Source organism: Lottia gigantea (genome assembly GCF_000327385.1).
Source record: "Lottia gigantea unplaced genomic scaffold LOTGIsca_123, whole genome shotgun sequence".
In the NCBI taxonomy this organism is placed as follows: domain Eukaryota; kingdom Metazoa; phylum Mollusca; class Gastropoda; family Lottiidae; genus Lottia; species Lottia gigantea.
Window position 1 is genome coordinate 40,055 of NW_008707279.1, and position 24,683 is coordinate 64,737.

General features: G+C 32.9%; 1 protein-coding gene across 1 annotated transcript; it reads right to left on the bottom strand.

Annotated features, from left to right (window-relative positions):
• Positions 1–393: 393 nt before the first annotated feature.
• LOTGIDRAFT_171934 (hypothetical protein) lies at positions 394–23,276 on the bottom strand (the record flags this gene model as incomplete). Its single annotated transcript, XM_009048503.1, has 8 exons — positions 394–525; positions 936–1,049; positions 2,401–2,855; positions 3,204–4,443; positions 5,603–5,677; positions 9,438–9,536; positions 11,133–11,271; positions 23,140–23,276. 8 exons carry the CDS (start codon positions 23,274–23,276, stop codon positions 394–396), a joined length of 2,391 nt encoding a protein of 796 aa, XP_009046751.1.
• Between the last annotated feature and the right edge of the window lie 1,407 nt (positions 23,277–24,683).

Here is a 24,683-nt window from a genome sequence, read left to right on the forward strand (position 1 = left end):
ATGTAATAAAATATCAGGGTATATAAAATTACATTAAAGAATAATTTAAAAATTTGAAATCATTTCTTATCCTAAGATTTTTTTAAAAATATATGGTTTTCATGTGATATTTCAAGGAAGGGGAATTTCGCTTAAAGTATGGGTATGGTACTTGATGAAAAAATTTTCCATATGATCGAGCTTCAAGAATGACCGTCCACCAGCTGTAAGCAACACAACAGTTGTTGAGATCAATTTCAATCAAGGTTCTTTACTGTAGAAGTCAAGTTCATCAACTTTTGACTGAAACATAAACATCCTTAGCAATGTGAACCCTCTGATAGGTATGTTGTGTAGATAATTACAGTCAACAACAAGGACAACCAAGTGTTATAATTCTATTAAAATACCTTCCTATAGAAATTGTGTCAGATAAATGATACAAACTGTTAGGCCTATATATAAAAGGATATATTTAAAAACTTCACAAGCTTCCTTCTTAGCTAGTTTATCATTTGTTCGTAACATTGGTTTCTGTATAGGGTCCTGAAAAATTAAAAATTACACAATACAGCAAATAGAAGATTTCTTCATAATTTTCATATAAGCTATTTGCATAATTCAGTATTCCATGTGAGGACACCCTATGATCCTATATTGTTAATAATGAAGGTTAACCATCCACTTTCTGTGCCTGGTGATTGGGCTAAAAATACCATGTGATGGGAATTTTGTCAGTTCACCAGCATTTGCGTCTTGCAAGATCTTAAGCATGTACAGCATGTAGCATGGTCTTGTTTAATTGTCCCGACTTTGCACTTTCCATGTCAATCCCTCTAAACTGCATCAGTGACAGGGCGAAACCTGCTTCAAAGATCCTAAAGGTTTATCTAAACCATGTAGGACGGGTTACCTGTTAATTAAATGAAATTCGAAAGAAGTATTCATCTTCCTACCTTAGACCATGTCAGCATATTACTTATAGAAACTTTCTTTCCAAATAATCCTTTTTTATGTCTATTCATATGTTGTTGAGCGTAATTCTCAATATCGCTTTCTGATGGTAATTTCTGAAGAAGAAAAAACAGATGGTGAAGCATTTCCAGGTCTACAACAAAAGCATTAAATATGATATAAAATGTCCTTCCTGTGACATTTTTTACAAATATTGCAAATTTTATTTTAGAATAGACAATGTTGAGAGATTTTGATCCAAAAACATCACCATAGCAACAAGCAACTTAAAAATCTCTGAAGTTAATGATTGGATTAATACAATAATTCTGACCAATCAAAATTCTGAAACCTAAAATTTGTGAGAATCATAATTAGGATGCTAATTACAATTGACAACAGGATCTTCAAGTCAAAACTTTCCCTAAGATTTATTAAAGACAGACCATAAATCTTTATCCAAATTCAATTTCCAGATTATTTGGCAAATTTCCCATGGGAAACACAATAAAACAACCATTCTCATATTAAAAAAAACATCCCATTCAATTTGCAGTGTGTACCCTTCATGACATAGAACAGACAAACTACCTCTATCACTATATTTGATGTGATGAACTTTACAAATACTAAATTTATAAAAATATCATCATTATATGAAAAGGTCATTTTCATGTGGACTTTTCAAATCCATCACTCACCAACCACGATTTACGAAAATTGTTATCATGATTTTTCATGGCTATTTTATGATCTAAACCTACGCATGAAGGATATTATTTGTAGCAATTTTTTATTTTTGGTAGAAAAAACTCAAATGTCAGCAGACATGATGAAATTTCATTAGCTGTGAGCTTCATTCTAGAGAGAATTCTCCATCTTGAGTCCTTAGGGTCATGATTCAGTATTGATACTCCATCCTTGAGCCAGAAGGACTGGTACGTTGATATTTCAGCCACTATCTTTTGATTGGTCCAGGACTTCTGCCGAAGTAGGGAATTCTAATCACACAGAGAAAATTGAAAACATAATATCTAAATTCTAATTAAGAAATTTAAGCCAACATGCTGACAAAATTAATAAGGAAGATCCTGGTTATGAAGATGACAGAACCATGTGTCTGCAGAAAGAGCATAAGCACTGCCAAACTATTCCACACCCCTATGTAATATGAACATCCATTGATCACAATGAAGGCTCAGCTTTTGACATATTGTCACAATGTAATACACAAACTTCAATAAATTCTGTCAGGATTGATGTCATTGGTTCAGAGTCTGCTTACAATTCTGGACATTTCAACCAACTGAATAGAAATTTGGACCCACCAATTTTTACCACCAAACCAGTGAGATGAGTTCCACACAAGACACACAAGTAAATACTCCTTTTCACCATCATTACATTGCATTTAGCTACTTTAGTAGCTAGAGGGATAATATTTTAGATTATTAAAACTAAACCTACCTGTCTATTCAATGAACCAGTACTGGGACTAAGTGACATGTTATTAGAATCTGACTGGGAACCAACTACCATAGATTGTGGTCTTTGCTGATTAATATCTATAGGTATATTCTGACTCTTCTCCATCACAGGACTAGTGTTTGCATCACCTTTCTCTGCCATCTTCTTTCTGCGTAAGGATGCATGTTGAGTTTCTATCATCTGTTGCTGAGCTGAGGGTTGGAAAATGTTATGGGTAGATGCAATCTGCATCTCTATCATTTGCTGTTGAGCTGATGGTTGGAATATATTATGAGTTGTGGTTGGTGGTTGAGGGGAGCCAGAAGGTGGTGGTACAGAAGAGTATGAAGATTGACTATGATGATGCTGTGGAGGAGATGGCTGAATGGTACGAGGTGAAGATGTGGAGAAAATACTGCTACTATCTGATTCTTCAAAACCTTGATCAGCTATTACTAAAATAGAAATAAATGTAACAGTTACTGGCATCAAAAAGGGAATGAACTTTTCAAGGATGTAGGTATGTCAAAAAAAGCTTCCTTTTTTAAATATTTATACCACTATAAACATATGGACAATATGATCAAGATGTCTAGATATGTCAAGGGGATCTTCCTTATGTCTGCATTCAGAATTACAGACTTGACTGATGTTTCTGTGAAATTGTCAAAGGTACCACAAGTCTATAACTAATCAAAATGGAAATTGTCATTTTTCCACCTCTGCATGTCTTGAGTAAGTGTTACATATATGTTTCATAAAAAGAAGTAATAACTTGAAGGTCCTAATAATGACAAACCTACCTTCATAATCAGGAATTTTATCAGCCGAGATCTGTCTATAGATATGCTGATCGTATAAACTAGACATGGTGGTACTAGCAGTGGTTTTTGGTGGTAAAGCAGGAACATTAGCATAATCTCCATCTTTCTCGGCCTCTGAACCACTGAGTATCAGAGACCTCTGTAACAAATTACTTCCAGAGCGATCGTGGCACATACTGTGATCCATACTTCTATTGGAACCTCTGGAGGAATAGCTATCATGAACAGACACAGCACTGTCTTGAAGGTTTCGTAGAGATCCTTGAGAAGAATGAATGTCTGACATGTTCCTTGTGGATCCATGTGATGATTGACTGTCCGAAAGATCTCGATTGCGTGATGTCTGTGAAACCTGACTGTCGTGTCTATCGTGTTGTAAGACGTAATAGCCTCGTTGTGAGGAATGTGATGTGTCACTGTCTGATCTGTCATGACGATAATACATGTAAGCTTCAGGGTTCTCTGTATATGACTGTGAAGTCTGGATTCCCATGCTGGCTGAAAGAGGGTGGTCATGATATGGAACGTCATAGCCAGGAATACCTGACTCTAAACTGTGCTTCTTGTGTGGAGCTGTACGATGAACATATGTTGGATTGGTTCGAGGGAAAGCTCTCAGTTTTGGCTTTTGTGGAATGGGACTAACATTGCCTTGTTGATTAACAATATCTTGACTAAAAGCCAAATATTCATTTTGTCCACGAAGGTCTGGACTATAAAGTTTTTCATGGGTCATGAGCACATCCTGGGAGTAGTTGTCTGGTCTTACATAGCTTACAGTAGTTGGATAGCCATCTTGGTCATATGTGGTAGCTATTTGTTCTGAAATGCTTCCCTGACGATGATACTGATCTGAAAAACTGCCTTGTCGGTGATATACTGGTGGTGTGATGTTATAATTGTCATCTTTTTGATCCGAGTCATAACGTCTGCCACTTCCTTGACGACTGTGAGCACTGCTACTATCACTAGCACTAGACGATTTGTGTAAGGATCTAGACCGAGTAGGTCTAGGGGACTCAGAGACAGTTCTACTAGGCATTTCGAAAGACTCTCTTCTATTGATATGTGGTATGGCTGGTGATTCTGTTGGTGGATAACTACTGGATGTGGATTGGGAGGAAGTACTTCCCCTACGTCTGTGTTGTTCCCCATTAACATGATCTTGGCGACTAGAGCTACTGTGTGATGAGTTGGAATCTTGTCGAGCGTAACGAATCTGAAATATATCAAAAACTTGTCTTACTTCCTTGCTTCTTAAGGGATTGTATAGAGGTTTTCTAAATTTTTTATGTGTATCAGGGATACTAATAGCATCTATAAGCACAATTCCAATTTTCAATCGAAAGTCTGTTATGCCTTTAAAACTTTTTAAACTAAGTGTTTGATGACATCACTATTGCAAAATTTGCTTCTTTCACATAAAGCCCTCTGTGATAATGACGTCATAAAAGGCTTAGTTTAAGTGAAATTGCAGGAACTACAACTGACTAAAATTTGGAATGGTGTTTATTGATGCTATCAGTGTCCCAAATACACATAAAAATTTTAGAAAACCTCTTTATTATCCCTTTAACACTCAAATATTGAATTTTTCACTGTGCTCTTGAGTCGTCATGATAACAAAAGGGATATGAAACCTCTTTTGAAATACAATGGACACTCAAAAAGTATATTTCTAAAGGCAAATCAAAATGAACTTGAAAAACCAAATTGTGCAAAAAGAATATTTAATATGCGCTTATGCATTGAGTAATTTCTCATTTTGAACTATATTATTAGTAGATATACATAACAAATCAAGGAGGAACAAATATTACTTTCAGTTTGTACCTAAACATTTGTGTATATTATGTATAATTATGTGTATAGTTTTAATAAGTCTAAAAGCTTATTATGTATAATTATAAATATTACGTTAAATGTCACTTTAGCATAACACCACCATGTGGTTCTAATAAATGATTTTGGGTGAAGGGTTAAAGGCAACCCTTCGTTATTCGTGAAATTTCTGTTTGATTGAACTTACTAAAACATCTTGAATTTGAACAAAAATTATTTTTGAGCTACACCAACATTTTAAGTTAATTTTGTTAGTCTTTTATATCAAAAATCTCATTTACAAAAATTTCAAATTCAAAAAATCAGGCACGAAATAATTGATTCATCCTTTCGATTCAAAAAACAATAACTTTTGTAGTTTCTTGTGTGAATTTGTTAAATTTCTAAATCAGAGCTCAAGGGAAACAAGGAAAGTTTTCTGGCTCTTCCATATTCTAGCTTCACCTAACATTACACAAAAATGTTTTGTATGGCAAAAGTTGGGAAATGTTCACTGCAATTCCTCAGCAATAATCCAAAGATAACTCTTTTCTTACCTTTCGTGAAACTCTTGGGCTATTCTGTGTTTGGCTGGTGTTTTTCAGAGATCCACTTCTATTATGTTCACGACGCTTTGAAAAAAGAAAAGAAATAACAAAAATCAACATGGCCGTTGACAGAAAAACTCCAACACAGCATTTCAACACATAAGAATCTGAAGTTTGTCTGAGCCAGGGCACTAACACTCCATAAAAGGCATCCATAGTTATCAATTCAGCACTTGTACCCATAATTCCACAAATGTCGTCTGCTTACAATACCATTAATACAATCAAAAAATGTATGAACATTTTTTCATTTAAGATAAAATAGTGTTCACAAATTTGATAGTCAATTTTTTTTGTCAAAATTAGTCTCAAAATTAGATTTTACAGCATAAAAATAATTTAAATCATCCCATTACACTAAACGTCCTATATAGTCAAATCATAGAACAGTTGTGAAAGTCAAATGTTGACAGAATCTCCTTCCTGTAGTATTGTCAACAAATATTGAAATCCTTTCATATCTACGTCTTAAAATAATCCTGACTGTATGACATCATAATTTGACACAATTTTTCATGAGAACTTTCATATGTATAACAGGACACAAGCTACTATGAATATGATGCACAAAATCACTTGCATCACAAGTGCTTTAATGATATCCTACTGCATGGTGGCAGAAAAAAATCTTCTTGAACTGCTAGTTTTTAGCCAAGGAAAAGTCTTTAACGCAACAACAAATGGACATAAAGTAGAGTAAAATATTTTTCTTAGCAGAAGTCAGAACACCATACACACTAAACACCATGAAAAAGTCACGCTAAAAGTAGCGATGCACCACAGATATATAGGCAGAAAATTCTAAATCCACAGCAAGAGTCCATCATTCATGAAAAATTTAAGTCCATATCCACATACAAAAATCTTTCGACCATGTTAAAAGTCATGCTAAAAGGAGCAATGCACCACAAGTGAATAGTTAAGAACTCAAAAGCCGCAGCAAGTGATTTTATGAGTCCATTCTCCATGAAATTTGAGTCGACTCAATATCCAAATACCAAAACCTTTAAAAATGTTAAAAGCCACACTGAGAAAACCTATTCTTCACAATTCATGGTCCAAGAATCCTAAATCAAAAATCTTATATGAGTGTGTCTGCCATGAAATTTTTCTTAACACCATGACCCTTGCAACTTGTATTCAAATTCAAATTCAAACTGTACTGAATGGCAAGGTAGATAAACAACAATATTAGTTAGAACACGACCTAAACTCTACCCAGGCTTCCTGTCATTGTCTGTCTAACCAACTGACCTACTGGTACCATACACATTATACTCATAATTTAAGGCCACACCAAATTTCATAGCAAAGGTTTCAGCAAATCTAATATATTTTCATGAATTTTTTTTTGGAATTGGTCAAAAAAAATTTACTGGACAGATTCCTTTCTTAAATACACATGAAAAATTTGAATTTCAAGACAAAACAAAAATCACATTTTAGATTTGGTAATTAATGACTTGGCCTTAAAGGAAAAAGAAAATCATTCTTGAAAAAATGAATCTATCCCAAAATTTTGATTTTTCTCAGATAAATGCTCAGCAATCTTACAATGCCAAGACATTTATCAGATTTGAAACTTAGCTTCAAGAAAACTGAGGTTCTCCGTACTAAGTATTTTGGGGTCTGCTCAATGAACTTTAATGAAAGTTAACTTTCCTCAAAATATTGGAAATTGGAACATAATTTTCAAATAAGCTGTCGAAATAAGGATTAAAGGGACTGGTGCGCCATTTTGGGAGGTTGATATGATTCTTGAATGTATGTAAGTAGTAATAGAATTACTAGAAATGTCCGAAAATTCACATAATTCCTTTAAAAACTAGGAATTTCTTTTCCTATTTCTATAGCTGTCTTTTCTGATAGTGTTTCAAAAAAAGGCCCTTTGTCTTTTTAACTTTCAATCGCAGATAATTCTGGACAAACATGGATTTGAAGGCTTAAATTTCGATGGTGGCTAAGCCAAAAAATTCCTGTTTCTGAGACTAAGGTACTATTGGTAATAAAAATGGCGCAACTGTCCCTTTAAGAAAGGAGGATATAATTCGATTATCTTTTAGACGATCTTCGAAATTTATAGACTATATTTAGATTCTGCTCAATGAACTTTCCTCAAAATATTGGAATATTAAAACAAGCTGCCCTTGATGAGGATAAAAAAAAATGCGAAAGCTCAAGAAAAAGATTTAAGGAAAAGCAGAAATTGTCCTCCCTGCAATAATGTCATCTTGTCTATTTTTAAAATGCCCAATTTAATAATTACATTAGAAACCATTTAATTTCTATTCAAAGATAACTCACGTTTACCTAACGTAATTTTCACTGGATTTTACAATTAATTCCTTCCATACAACTTTTTAAAATTTCCTCAATTTGACACTATGTTTGAATTTATGCAAATGTGATATAAAATAGGGAATTTTGTTTTCTTTTTAGTTGTGTTAAAAATATTGATAATCTCATTGCTCAGTAAACCCATGGTTTATGAAATAAATGCCAAATTTAGTAATTGTGTAAGAAATGATGAATATATCCTTACAGAAACCTTTATGAAACGGTCTCTTGCTCTCTTAAAGGGACAGATATATCATTTTGATGATTATTTGAGTCTTAACAAGTACTAGAAATGTACGAAAATCTCATAATTCCTTCAAAAATATCTCAGACTAGGAAATTCTTTTCTTATTTCTAAAGATGTCTTTTCTATATATGGCAAAAATTCTGGACACACATGGATTTGAAGGCTCAAATTTTGATGGTCTGTGAACACTATCACTGATTGACTTAACTAAAAAATTTCCATTTCTGAGACAAAAGTATGATTGGTCAAAAAAATGGCGCACCTCTCCCATTAACCCTATGTTAAAGGACAACAGAATGCCATACACTACACTCTTTTTAGACTTTTTAAAAATATCAAGAAGGATTACAAATTATCCTTTAATACCGTAATTACATACTGACATTTAGGCAATTAGCTGAACTAAGTACGCTTTCTTCATGTTTATGAATAATACACTGAAGATTGTTTCTTAATAGGTCAATAAGTGTGTCATAATTTATCAACTGAACATTACATACATGTAAATATAGGACCAGTTGTAACTTTTAGCTAAAAAATAAGGGACCTGGTTTCAACAAATTCTAAGATATTGCTCAGTTGATTGCAGACTTGAATACATGTAAATAGTCTTCAGAAGTACTAGAAATTTACAAAAATCGCATAATTCCTTCAAACATATCTCAAACTAGGAATTTCTTCTCTTATTTTTATGTATGTCTTTTCTGTACATGGCAGTGTCTCAAAAAAAGATAACTCGTCTTTTTAACTTTCAAACGTGGATAATTCTGGACACACATGGATATGAAGACTCGACGGTGAGCTGTGAACACCAATACTGATTAGCTTAGCTAAAAAATCCCCGTTTCTGAGACTAAAGTATGATCGGTCAAAACAATTGCGCACCTATTGCTTTAAAAGCGTTTCTATATATATAGAAGTAACAATGTTTCTGACAAAAAGCTCATAAAATCAAAATCATACTTTAGTACATATGTATGTCTATCCAATCATATTTGTTTGATGTTTCTTTCTGGTAATATTTTTTCCTATTTAACTGGTAAAATCCCTAGCAGCATTAAATGGAAGTCGGCAGATGCCACTGCCAACAGTTGTATTGATATTTCATCATTGAAACATTCCATTACAGACTACTCATCAAAAGTGTGTTATCTCCCTTGATTTACTCTTGGAAACAGAAGATACAAAATATCTACTTACTGGTGTAGAAACTGGTGTTTGTGTACCCATTTCACGTTTCACAGAATTTTCACGTCTGCGCTGATCAGCTTCACGAACTTCTGTATTTTGTTTTAATGTCTAAAAGAAAACATTTTTGTTAAGTTTTTCAGTTCTATCAAAGACGTTAAACCACTATGGGTTTTTTGAAAATTGCTTATTTTGGTTGCTAAAAAGAGATTTATGGAATGATATTTCCAAAATTTCTATTTGTTTATGGAAAAAGTTTTAACAAAAAAACACTTGCAGTCAAAGGAACAATTTTTTTCTAAAACTGCTCAGTTTAAATGACTATAATTTTCATAATTGTGCATTTATCAAAAATCAAAGAATGTCATTCTGTTTGAAACATTATGGAGAATATTTATTCCAAATTTCAGGTTTCTATCTTGAATTGTTTTTTGAATGACAATTTCTAGAAATTTTGAAATGGTCACCACTGTTCTTTTGAGATAACCAGCTTCAAAGATATACAACATTGTTTATTTGAGAGTACCTGTCCACTCGAAAACACCCATATTGCAGTATATATTATGACTTTGAATCACATATTCAAGGAATGCATCATACATGTACCAGTATTATATGGGAAACCATACTAACAAATCCAAAATAAACAGCATAAGCTAATCTATTTTAAGCTTAATTATCATCGAGGCAAGGAAATATTATTTTAAGAGGTACATATAGAAATAGAAAGTGAAATTCCCAGTTTGAGGTATTTTTGAAGGAATTATGCATCTAGTATTTCTGAAGCCTATTTACATAATTATATTGATGACCTGAACCAAACACCAATAAAGGCGAATCTGTCCCTTTAAGAAAAGTACCAAAATAAATCATAAACCCATCATAATTGAAATTTCATTAGAACTTCACTAAGACCCTGAGGCATTATAACAAGTGTGTACCAGTATTAAATGAACCATGCAAATCATGTATAAATGCAATATGATTCTCCATGCATAACAGAAACCTTATCTTGTGTTAAACTGAGGGTTCTAATGATTAGCTGCATTCAAGTATTAAATCAGTTCATTGTAACCTAGGCTTCATGCAGATTTGATAATTGGTTAAAAGCCTCTGGTGCCATCTTTGATTAAAACTTTAACTCATTAGCCCAGAAAATTGCAAGATAAAGCTCGGCAATTTTAAAGGGACAACGCCTTACATTTTTAAATCCCATGTACATGTGTATTTTATGAATTTTTTACTTTTATTGCTTGAATATGTCAGATCGGTTAAGGACACTCTTAAAAATTTACTTTAAAAATTCATTGTATGGTTATTAGTAATGAAGTAGTCGTGGACTAAATGAAGTGTGCAATGAGGAATAGTGACATAAGTCTAAATTTTTCCATTGCTAATGTTGAAAGATCGTTGCACAGTCCCTCGAAACAGGGCCTCTGTCTACTGTTCTATCTCAAGAAGTAGATACTTCTTCCATGTCTGTCCCTCTGCTCCTCCAACAGATTGAAAATTCCAAGGGTGACATCTGGACTTATGCAGGCTGAATCAAACGGACCCCTTGTCAGCAAGGAAACGTCAAAATAACTGGCAAGTGGCATCATCCCTTTAACTTATGAAAACTAGCTCAGTCTCCATCTGATAAAATTAACTTGGCATTAGGGAACATTTAGCCAATTATCTTATTAATGAAGTGAAATTTGACCATACCTGTAATTTAGCTAATGGAATGATATCACAATTCTGTGGTCGGTGCCAGACCGTTTTCTGGCTACTGGCATTATAATAATAGAATCTGGAGGTATTCGGATCAAATAATTCCCACCATTGGTTGTCATCTGTCTTTTTTCTGAAAAATTTAAAAAAATAACAAAAATAAGATAATATGCAACTGAAATTTGTCTTAAAACTGCATATAAAAATCTACATTTCATAAGAAAATGCTTGAACATAAGAGATAATTGCAATCTTTTTTTTATAAATTTGAAAGGTTTTCAATGTTTAAAGTGGTAAATTTGCATTGTACATGTATATAATATGCAGAGCATATTGCTAAGGATTTGGATAGAATTTGCTATGATCTGTTTTTATTGAATTTGAGTTTGATTCTGAGTTAGCGTGTGAGTTTGGGTCTGAGTTAGCATGTGAGTTTGAGTCTGAGTTAGCGTGTGAGTTTGGGTCTGAGTTAGCATGTGAGTTTGAGTCTGAGTTAGCGTGTGAGTTTGAGTCTGAGTTAGCATGTGAGTCTGAGTTAGCATGTGAGTCTGAGTTAGCATGTGAGTTTGAGTCTGAGTTAGCATGTGAGTCTGAGTTAGCATGTGAGTCTGAGTTAGTGTGTGAATTTGAGTCTGAGTTAGCATGTGAGTGTGAGTTTGTGTGTGAGTTTGAGTCTGAGTCTGAGTTAGCGTGTGAGTTTGAGTGTGAGTGTGAGTCAGTTAGCTTGTGTACACATGTTATTGCAGCTATATCCTGCTTTCTTCTTAATTTGGAATGTTTGGATCTTTAATAAGCACACTGGACTTCTGAATACTGTATAATTACATATATACCGGTATACAGATAGTTGAATTTGGTGAAATAACCTAAAATATAATAAATAACAAACAAGCCAACTGCAAATCTTGATGTACTATTTATTTTAAATACATGCATGCAAGTGAAACAAAATACGCGTAACAAAACAGATGTATAAATTCATTATTTGTTTATTTTTTATATGTAAGCTGTTCGTGTTCCGAGTTGTTCCTGTTCATTAAGATCAGGTATCTCTAGAGTATTATATTTATTTATGTTTTCTCCAGATGTCTTTAGTACAGAAATATTAAAGATATGATATGAGCTGATAACAAATTTATAATTCATTGCTCCTTATTTTAAGATGTTTTTAAGTCATAACTATACCAAGGCCTATAAAGGTATGTTCTAGATAACTGTTCAGATATTCAGACTATCTAAAATGATGTCGAATGGACAAACAATATCACAAAGTATCATTAGTTATTCTGGAAAGAAGAGGCTGAAGGTAACCACTGAATTAACTGTTCAGACATTTTCATTTCATGGGAAAAAACTATAGTTTCAAAGGTATTATCGATTAATTTTTAGGCAAATCTCCTGGTAATCATCTTACACAGAGATGCCAACTCATTTACTATTGGTTTGACTGAAATAATCAAGAAAGGTAGCTTAAACATTACTAGGGAGCCTCGGTGGCTCAGTGAGTTAGGCCCTTGCTTGCTAACCGGAAGGTCCATGGTTTGAACCTGGCATAGGTCGAGATAATACCTTCGAATTTTTCAACCCGGTTTCCCCCTGTCAGTGATGCAGGTAAGAGGGACTGACATGGAAAAAGTTTCTATAGTCGTTCGGATGGTACAATAAAACAAGGCCCTGTGTGCTTACAGGCTGTGCACGTTAAAGATCCCTTGACAGTTGGAAATCGACAAAGAGCAGGCTAATGCCGCTTTCCTGGTAAAATTTCCCGGCATGGCATTTCCTGTAGTTATTAGTCCACATGGTGCAGAAAAGTAAGACTTAAAACTCAATTCATTTCAATTCATTTTTACATTACTGGGTTACCAAGTCAGATTCTAAGTCATTAACCTAATATTACTGTAGTATTTGGCCTGTTGAAATTTTCACCATGACAGACCAAGGTGCAGCTACCTTTAAAACATATGTTTCCCATTTTCATACCTGAAGCATTATGGTCTATCTATAATCATATGAAAGGTAGACAGATTTAGCTCATTATCATTTTTGTAATCTCATAAAAAAAATTCACTTGTAACAAAAGGAGACCAATTATGATGGAAAAAAGTAGTGACTTTTTATGTTTAATACCAAAATTACTTGTAATTGTTTGGTATACAATAACATTGTCAGCCCTCGAATTATGGTCTCCTAAAGGTATGCTGAAAGCGATCTTTTCTTGGCTTACTAGTGAAACATTCCACAGCAACACAAACGCTTGAAACAAATCGTTTAAAACAATGGTGTAAGATGCCAGTTTGGCAATGTCATGAAAAAACGAAATGCAAACACTAAAATTCAAAATCATAATATTGAATAATTTTGCCAGTTCAACAAGGCAATCTTTTCAAGCTTGATTCAAACTTCCAAAAGATATTCAAAGGTAAAATCTATCTGGATGTAGGGCAGGATTTTTTTTACGCTTGGGGTCTTTTTTAAAATTTTGGAATGAAATGAGGAGATTTGTAGTCTAACATAAAATTTTTTGACAATTATAATTAAATCGTTCTATTCAGTCAGGCTATCTTCTCCGAACTGATAAGAATGCTGGGCAATTTAAGAGAAAATCACGAAATAGTAAGAATTTATAGGGGAATGTATTTGATCACTGATCCTGGAATGGGTAATAGAAAGAAAGAGGTTGAAAACCCCTGGGTGTAGGAGAACATGCATCAATTCCCACTGAGCACCAACATTTGTGATTTTCAAATGAAAAGAGCTGAAACCTATCAAACCAAAAGTTCTCAATCTGGACGGCTAATGTCAAAATATTTGTTTCATGTTAGAAAAATCTAACAAATTGTTAAACAGATAGTATTTTAGTAATGCCTTGTGTCAGAGTCGTTGTTAACATACTTCTAAACATGTTTAACATTTTCTTTCTTCTGCTTCAAACATGTTTGACTTCTGCTGCACTGCCGTTTGGTGCAAATATTATCACTTCTGACCTTTTTCTTTTTAGTTGGTTATCATGGTGGTGTTACTTTAGTGCAAGAAACAAGTCAAGAATGCTTATTCTTTTTGGCTTACTTTTTGCATCAAATGCTCCACTTTTAAAAAACAGATCTATTCTGAATCTTAAGATGATATTGGTGCAGAAGAGTAGGACATAAAACTCCATTTATTTCATTTCATTTATAAGATGAGATTGGAAATTCTTTTGTCACTTCAGCCGAAAATATCAAATTGATTCAAACTTGTTTCAACTTTCAGGCCCTTGTCAAAAGCATGTTATTCAACAGGAAACCCCTTTACTTCTGCTCTGCTGAAAATTCGAAATTCCTAGGTCATCTGCTATCATATGATGTCAGAAGGACCTGACAAAAATAATTACTTACAGTTGTAGTTGTTAAAGCTGTGAATTTGTGTATCTGTACAGAAGTGGTGCAAATTATGATAAAATCTTGTATTTAGATGAAATTAATTTCAAGATCCACCTGTTTAAATTTGCCTTTAAGGTGTTTATCTTTAATTTTACGCTCTTGTACTTGTTCATTAAATATGTTACATATGTTGGAAGGTTCGCGCGCATCAAAAGATGGGAAAATTTCACAAATTAGCATGTGGTGTATATTTTCATACCAGATCTTACTGGCTTAGGGTGTAAATTATAAATCTAAGCCTCAAGGCTAAATCAGTCTGGCATGGTGTGGGTAAAAATTTCAATCAACTTTCGAGGGCGCAGAAACAGTCCCACAAGCAACTTTTTGAAACTGAAACTTTAGAAAGTGTAAGTATAGAATCAAAGAAGGTGCACGATTGATCTTGGAACGCTGTGCCCATTTGACAAATCATGAACTGATTTACAAAAGATAAATAAACAGCATTGGATCTCTTAGTGGTACAAACATCCAAGTCATAGTTGGCCAACTGTGTTACAGCACCTACTTTTCCAGACCAAATTAAAAGGGTTAACAGGTTTATCTAATCTCATCTAAACATGTTATAAATATGACATTGGCACATAACTTGATGTCAGTTAGGGTTCCTTATAATATCAGGATTTATAAAATTCACCTGTTGGCATAATATACATATACATCAACATACCACTGGGGCATTCACAGTTAATGATTGACCAGTCATGTCTGCAACAATCTGATTTAGATATAAGTAGAATGAGTGAAGTAACCCAAAAAAAAGATAGCATGACTGACAAGATAATTTATGCCCCTGTCAGCGTTTAAAAAAAAGAATTGAAAACACTGAACAGGACTTGGCATTGGTGAAATTGATGGGGCTGGTGGTAACATAAAATGCTAGAATTTTCATCTTTAGTTTATTCATGTTTTTGTCTAATCAAATAAGAATTGTTTTCTCGTTAGTGCTAGGTCATGTTTGTACATGTGAATAGGGTAATTTTGCTACACTTGCAGTCATTAGTCAACGATTCATGGAATCAACCGGGCATTCAATAAAACAAGTTGAAACAGAGTTTAGAGCATGTTCAATGTGTGCTGAATAAATAGTAGGTGCAGACACAATTCAAAATGTACCGCTTGATTTAAGCAAGAATTGAAACAAACAGAACTTGTTCAGAAGCAACCATCTCAATGAAGCCTTCCATTTGAGTTTTATTCAGGAATATGGTTTGAAAGGGGCATTAAAAACAGAGACTAATAATATTTTATTTAGTTTATAGCTGCCCCTGAAAATGGTGCCATAAATTACTGACAGGGTTAATTAAAGGTCAAAGTATATGGAATCCCAACCGTGGTTTATCATAGAAATTAATATTAACCCTTCCTGAGAATGAAAATATTTCAGGACTAACTACTAGTGCCATAAACTAGATAACAGCTATCTGACTTCACTGTGTAGATAGACTGTTATCTTCACTATGTCAATATGAATCTGTGCAGTTATGATATATGTGATATGATTATCTGTATGCGGTATATAATATATGATATATCTGATTTGACTAACATGATAAGTAAGGATATGATATCACTACTATCATATAACCATCAAATATAAGATAACATCAAGACAAATACGGATTAAGCAGGTGCGAACATAGTGTTCATAAAGAATTTACATGAACAGTTCATGAACACTTCAATTTAATACAATTCTGTCTCAACAAGTCATTTTGCTTCAAGTCTTCTAAACACTATATTTTGCCTCAAGAATTCAGCAAGAGTTCATCTCATGCTGCCAACCTGGAACTGGAACTGAAAATGGAGCCTGTAAGATTTGAGGAATAAGCTTAACTAATGATTTAAGTTACCCCAATGAACAAGAGAAGTCGAAAAATCTTTTGGCAGAAACACAGAACAGCTTGGCCAAGCAGACAAGACCTTCATCTCTTTGTCTAGTGATCTAAATACTAATTTCCATGTAAAGATAAATATTTGGTGCTCCACATACCCAAATGGTAGTTTGAATGTCTGCCATGGCCAAATGGTACCATCAACAGAGTTGCAGACTTTTCACCTACTTGCCGTGTATAACCTAGATATCATTATCTTATATAAACATCATGTTTTTTAAGGTAAATATTATTCAAAGAGAAAATTGTCTGTGTTTTTTAACTTATTAAACATCAAAATAACACTTCTGACTAGCTTATCAGTTTTGGATCAGTTTGGTTTATTTGAGTTATTAGACACACCTTTCTTTGCAGATTTTAAGAATGTAATGGCAATTTTACAATGCTCCTATTCTTTATCGGTACAAATCCATCATAAACTATATTTTGCTTCTTAGAATACCAGTATTAGTCATGTGGACTCTCGATCTTCCTTATTTTAGTTTCTTAAAACTTACTAAATTAACAATACTGTACAAATTGTAATCATATAGTATGATCTGCTTGATACCCCCTTACAAATGCAATTTGGCCAACATTTACATACTTCATTTGGAGATTTACATACTTAATCATACAGGGATTTAAATACTTAATCTTACAGAGATTTACATACTTCATACAGAGATTTACCTACGTCATACAGAGATTTACATACTAAATCATACAGAGATTTGCATACTAAATCATACAGAGATTTACATACTTCATTACTTAATCATACAGAGATTTACATACATAATACAGAGATTTACATACTTAACCATATAGAGATTTACATACTTCATATAGAGATTTACATACTTCATACAAACTTCATACCTTCTTCATACATAGACTTACATACTTCACACATACTTTATACAGAGATTTACATACTTCATACAGAGACTTACATACTTCACACATACTTTATACAGAGATTTACATACTTCATACAGAGACTTACATACTTCACACATACTTTATACAGAGATTTACATACTTCATACAGAGATTTACATACTTAATACAGAGATGTAAAATATTATGGAGGGAAATCCTTGTGATACATCTTATCTGTAAATTTAGAACACTATTTTATACTTGAAGTGGACATTGAAAGAGAATCAAAATAGCTCAAGATTCTTAAGACAAACTGACAATCTTAGCCTCTGTGAATTTAAAACATTATATAGCTTAATGTTCATCTGACTGGTTAGATAAAACAATATCAAAGTAATTACTTTTGACTCTATTTTTTTTTCCTCATTTGAGTAGAAGTGAAAAAAATCTTCATTGATCAGAAACAGAAGATAACTAATTGAAGAATGAATCATCAAGAAGACTTACTAATGCCACCCAAATTACATTGCCGTTTCTAACTGGATTAAGCCAGGATTTTAAGTTGAGAAATTCCAACACTAATTGTGAAAACATTAATATTTTTTTCCCCTTACGTGACATATCCAACTTAATGAAGTTCTCATTTGAGATTTTGTTTCAATTTAAAGTTACGTTACCTCCCATTTTATGTTTAATTTAGGTATTATAATTTATACTATAAGCTGTTTTTTTCCCCATGGGCTGAATGTAATTTGTAAGTCAACTAAGCTATAGTCAAATAGGCTGCCAATTGCCGAAGCCTGTAACATTACGCATGTAAAATTTAAAATCAAGAGTTCCCTTCTCAAAAACAGAAAAGTCTTTTGCTTGTTTCTTACAATGATGTAGCAATTTACATAAATAGAATGACATTTTAATATAAACGCTTTCATAATTTTTTGGGAAGCCAGATTTTGATGAAGCAGGCTTTATTAAATTCTCTATATTGACATTTAAGTGATAGATGAGTATTTTCTTCAATGTTTAACGATTAATGTAGCAGATATGTTGGAGTTGTTTTCAGCAACCGAACTATCAAAATGTTTGCACAAAGTGGCTTTAAAACTTTCTTACTGATATTGAGTATGATGATACCAAGGCATTAACTTTCTCACCAGTATATATTGATCTAATGAAATTCCCAAAGGTTACAAGTACCGTTCATCATTTATAACCATTTAAAAAGTTGATGTACTAGCACGATCAGAAAATTCAACACTTGAAAATACTGCTAGATTATTAAATAAACCTAACTGATCTTCAGTATAAAACCAGGAGATTGATAAGTCAAGTAGGAACTCTTCACAGAGATTGAATGAAGTCTCTAATAGTCTATGGTCTCAGACTTCTGGATTTAGGTTGATATTAATACAGAAAATAACTGTAGTAACTGTAGTGCAGCACTTGCTCACTAACTATCAATTTTAGTGTTCTATTCCAGAATGGGTTAAAAACTAGTATGGGTGTTCATACCAGATAAAAGTGCTACAGCTTGCAAGCAAACATAATCCAGAAAGCCAGAAAAGATTGGGCTTATCCCAGTTGCTGACATGGCTCAATGTATTCGATTAAAAATTTGCTGCATTGTCCATCTTCGTTTAATAATGCTGCGGGCACACAAACGGTCATGGTCTGTGATTTTTGTCGCGGACTAGAGTCTTGTCAAGAGTTTCACTATCCGGCTGCAGGCATGTGTCTCAAGTGGGTCATGGCGATAATCATGTGCGGATCATGCATCAGAAAAAAAAACTGATTGAATATGACTCTCTGTCTTACAGATGAAAGAACAATCAGCGACTAATATCAAACTGACAACTCGATAATCTAGTTGCAGAAGAGTGGGAACACAGATTTTACTAAAGATCTGCGTCATCTTCAAAATCAGCAACAAAGACTGTGCATGAAGGATTTTTATAAGAAGAATATTTCGGAAAGGCAGTACCATTGACAGTCATAAGTATTTGACTCTTTTTAATGATTTTACTGAGGATGGAAGATAGACAGATGAAACTAATGAAAGAATCATTTTACCTCTTTACCTACTTTCTAAAAGTTGAAATATGATCTATGATAGTATATTAATTATCTTTAGACAGCCTGTGGTCAATCTATTACTGACCACTGGTCAAGTTTCTAATACCTAGTCTGTTATCTCTGCTATTAATAGCAGCTAAGAGATAAACATATTGGTACCAAACTGAATGAATGAATGAATGAATGAATGAATGAATGAATGAATGAATGAATGAATGAATGAATGGATGAACCATTAAAAAAAACCTTTACATGTATTGCATAAGTCAATGTCTCATCATAATTTATGCGATCAGGTGATCTAATAAGTTAAACAAAATTTCAGCAAATTTTTTATTCCCACAATGCATGCCTGAATAAATGAATGAATGAATTCTATTCTTTAGAGAAATCTTGAAGACACTTATTGAAAAAATGCAACAAATTTCCTTTATTGCATATTTTTAGCCCATAAATCAACCACAAATGGCCATTACAAGGAAATTAAAAGGCGTTGCCATGGAAATGTCACATGTGTGACAATGGTTTGATTATAAGAAATCTAAATAAAAAAAAATATTATTACAGCTGAAATAACCAAATTTTATCAAAATCTTTTTCCAAACTTGATTTATGTGTTCATCTTGGCCTAATGTCTGCCTTATCAATTCCATCTTTATTCCAACTTACCTATTAAAGGGATAACTGGTATTCAAAAGGCTCCGATAAAACAATTTGTGATCTTGTTTGAAATTATCAATAATTGGAATGGACAGAAAATATACACTATGCATAGCTCTATGTGTACCAATCAATTGAAAATTTTCACTATGTAACCTCAGTAGATTACTTCACTCACCATCCACGATCTGACAAAATTCTTCTTTGAATTCTGTTCCTTAGGTTTAACTACCTAAACTTGTTGTTTATAAAAATTTCTTTCAGATCAAGGATTACATTTGAAGTCGTCCATAAGACAATTACATGATACGAAACATTGCCATTTTTCTTGAATATATTTAACATCAAATTTATTTTGTACAAAATGAGAACATGAGCTCACTTGGCAAAATGGCCAGAAGAGAAAAAAATGTATTCAATGAAGCTGTCTCTTTAATTCTAAATGTTGATTTCAAAACAATCTCTCATTTTATTCTAGAAAATGATAAGGAAAAATAAACTTTCTATTTCAAGGTTTTCAAAGTCAAGTTTCAATAGATAATGGAGAACATTGATGCCTCTTATCTCTGAAATTGAACAAGTTACAGAACAAATGCTGCAACTGTAAATGCATGGCAACAGAATGCTACTGAATTTCATAATGGCTCCATTTATTGAATGCAGCAGACGCCTTTGAGAAGAGATCATTAATGCACTCACATCAATGGTTTGAGATAAGAAATTTTCAAGAGCCCACTCTAAAATGGTAGATGATGTTTCTTCTTCACAGAAGATTTTTTTTTCAGATTAGGAGATTTAAGTCTCTATCATGTAGCTTAAAGTCATACAATCTTCTAGTTATTTCCATAAACAGTTGATAGAGAATAAAGAGATTGTAAAGAGGTTTTCTAAAATTTTTATGTGTATCAGAGACACTGACTACACCATTTCAATTTATCTTCAGAGGTCTGTAGTTCCTGCAATTCCATTAACAAAACTAAGTGTTTGATGATATCACTAATTAGTTACATCATAAAACACTTCTTTTTTGTGGAATTGCAAGAACCACAAACATCTGTTTGAAAATTGGAATGGTGCAATTTGAAGCTAAAAGTGTCCCTGATACACATACAATTTTTAGGAAACCCCTTTACAATGTCTTTAATTTCAAATGTATCTTATGTTTGAAGATCAACAATAGAAAAAGTTTTCTACAGAATAAACAATTATGTACTAGGGATCTTAAACTACTAGAATTGATTTACTAGACCATTATTGTTATCTGCTGTTGAAAAATATCCTATAGGATTACATCCCTTTGGCATGCAAAGCTCCAATTTTCTATGGTGATTTCCATTTTTTTTACTGGACGCTTTTAAGTTTAAGTATCAATCAACTGCTAGGAAACATATTGATTCCATTGAAACAAAATATTGCATTAAAAAATCTGCTTTGTTCAGTGTTACAAAAGAATTTTCCTTCTCCTGAAAAATTTTCACATAGAGACTTAAAGCAGTCGTTCTGATTTTCTGCAGAACAGAATGGGTGGTCAACCTTATCTATATTCCAAACCTAAACAATCTCTATAAATAACTGTATAAAATGTCAATTTCACCGAAATAATCGTTCTCATATTATAAATATGATAAAATATCCTAAATTAAGAAACCAGTAAATTCATAAAGATCTGGCAGCAGTGAATTATGAGACCAGTTTTTTTTTAATATGTTACAACAAATTGCTCTGAAAGACTTCAATCAAATTGATACTTTGAATATCAAATCTTTTCTTGACCATAATACTAATCAGTCATTTGACAAAGGATTTCATTTGATTTACAAATGCAGTTGGACAGGCATATTGCTTTTCTCTTTGTTGAGGCCTTAAGGGCCTTGAACTTCATCAATGCATTTACAATTGCCACACTATATTCAAGTGAGATCGTTTCCGATATCCAATATGGCCGACTGAGTGGCACATGGAATATATAAGTATGTATAATAACATATATAATAAATAAGGGGAAAGGTATAAAATATTAAATAAATAGCAGAAAGTTCATAGAAGAATGTTAAGTCAAGTGAGATGAAGATGTAAAATAACAATGGCAGTAATTCTAGTCTTGTCATCTTGAAATGATTTTCCATTAACCTTTTTTATAATAACCATTATTGGTTACAGATCTCTGGGAGGAGTGCACTTGTTACACTCTCTAGCAGTAGAAATTGTTTCTGAAACAAAGTACTGTACTTCTACACTGGCCAGGCATCTTCATAGCTACAAAGTTCCTCAAAGTTCACTTGTATTAAGTAATTCATTTGGGTTTTGAAAACTTTTTGCAAATGTATGTGGAATGGTCACATCCAAACTGGCTTCAAACCAGGGAGATTTTATGAATTTGACAGTGTCAAACATGCCCTTAATGTTTGGAATCAAAGATCTCATGCTTAAAAGCATTAATCTTGTTCAGTGGTGGTGCCGGCGCCAGAAAAGTGGTTTTCATCCCCAATTGTACCCACACTTTATTTTCAACAAATCTAAATTTCTACCTTTTTTCTCCAAAATATGTGTCTGAATGCACAAAATCAATTCATTTTTTTTAAATTTTCTTGAGAGAACCCACTTAAACCATCCTTGAGAGGCTTGCGACTATGACACCACCACAGAGTAGCCAAATCTGAATTCTGCCTCAGCATTTGTCTCCCCATTGAGTCAGTCTGCCCCCTACATGTACCCCCAGTCTCGGAAGACTGGGCTGCCACTGATCCTGTCGTTACGATAAAATGTCTCATTTATGTCTTGAAGTTGAAAGATCTCCATGTGATCCATAAGAAATATACATTGCAGAGCCTTGAATAAAATATTTTGCACATTTTGAAAAAAAAAATTTATAGTACCCATAGATTTTTATTTTCAATATTTAAAATCATCTGCCATATTTACAGGTTTGAAATGCCAGATTTAGAAACAAAGTTGTACACCTTGAAGCTAATTAAAACCTCATGTATGTAGGAACCAAAAGGTTATCATTTCTAATTCTCATAAAATGCAACTTCAGTGTCCACCCTTAAATATATTATCTCAAAATGAATTTAAAAGACTGGAAAAACTTACCTATAGACATAGTTATCCAATGGATATTCAACAGATGCAGGATAATGATTAGGATAATGGTTGGTATAACACTGATAATTGTAGTTAAAACTTTGTGCTGAATATGTCATATATGTCATTTGTATTGGCCGCGACATTTTAACAATCCTGGGTGGAACATCCATAAAAAATGAGAAGTATATCCAGCAGTCAAAATGTTTTCACTTATCCACCATTTTGTCTATTCGCACAACTTTTCCGCCTAATCCGAAAATTCATGTACTTTTACTTTGATGAAAAGATTGATAGAGTAATCAGAGTTTATTCCAAATGTCTGAAAGCTTTCCAGGTATTTGTTTTTTTCAAAAGTTCAAACGCTTTGAAGAATTAGAAAAACATTCGCTTCAGAGGCACACTGGAAGAAAAAGACTAAATCTTAAGAAATGTTTTATAAACTAGAACCTACCTACTTGACTTAACCTCAATCAAACTTCAAGAATTCATGACAAATCGAAAACGAAAAAAAAATCATAGGAATTGAAATGAAATATAAATTGAATTTTTTAGAATACCTCTGAGATCATTTTGTTTTCTCAAGAAAGCAATTTAAAGTTTATTTAGTCTTATCATGCAACTAAATCTTCTTTTATTCTTTCTTTATTAAACACACAGAAACTTTAATCTGATAGCTTTATAAGAAACACCACATCAACATTTCATTCATTTTTTCCAACCAAAAACCACGAAACACATATCAAAATTAACAAATCAGCCTTTCACAGGTTTGAATTATTGTGGATTAGTGCAGTAAATGTAATATCATCAACAAAGCCTGACTGATAAAATTGTCAAAACAGTTAAGAAGCTTTCAACTCCAAATCCTTACGAATCTCATCAATACTTTCCAGACCACAATCATTTCCTGAACATCATTCAAGCTCAACAACAATGTTCTGCAAATGAAAACTAAAATTATGTTCCAAAAAGATAAAAAACTATTTGAAATATAACTGTTAAATATTGTTCTTGAATTCAAATTACAAGTTTTCATGGGATTATATTATACTAAGAATTTGAAAATTCCATTAAATGCAACCAAGTAAATCAATTGAAAAACATTCGAAATTTAGAGAAAAAAAAAAAACGGAATTATTTAGTAATTGTAGACTGCTTGATAACTTGAGAACAAAACTTTCACAAAAATAAAACAAATGATTTTCATAAAATGTGGAAGCAGATGACAAATTATTTGTGAAAGATTTTTCAAACACAACTTTGGAGCACAAAAAATGTCATATGAAACAAATTTACCCATGTACTGCGACTCTCCAGATCACCGGACTGTCATATGCTTTCTGAGACTAGAACCCACTACCACCATTTGTTTGATATTATCACCATTTCACAACTATTCACAAGAATTGAAAATGGCTTCATCAAATCAATTCCTGATTGATTGAAAAACAATTAAAAACATCATCAATAGGTCACAAATTCTAAATTATTTCTTGAATAAGGTCTTAATCTAGCACTCTTAGAAAACTTGGAACTTTCATTCTGTTTTT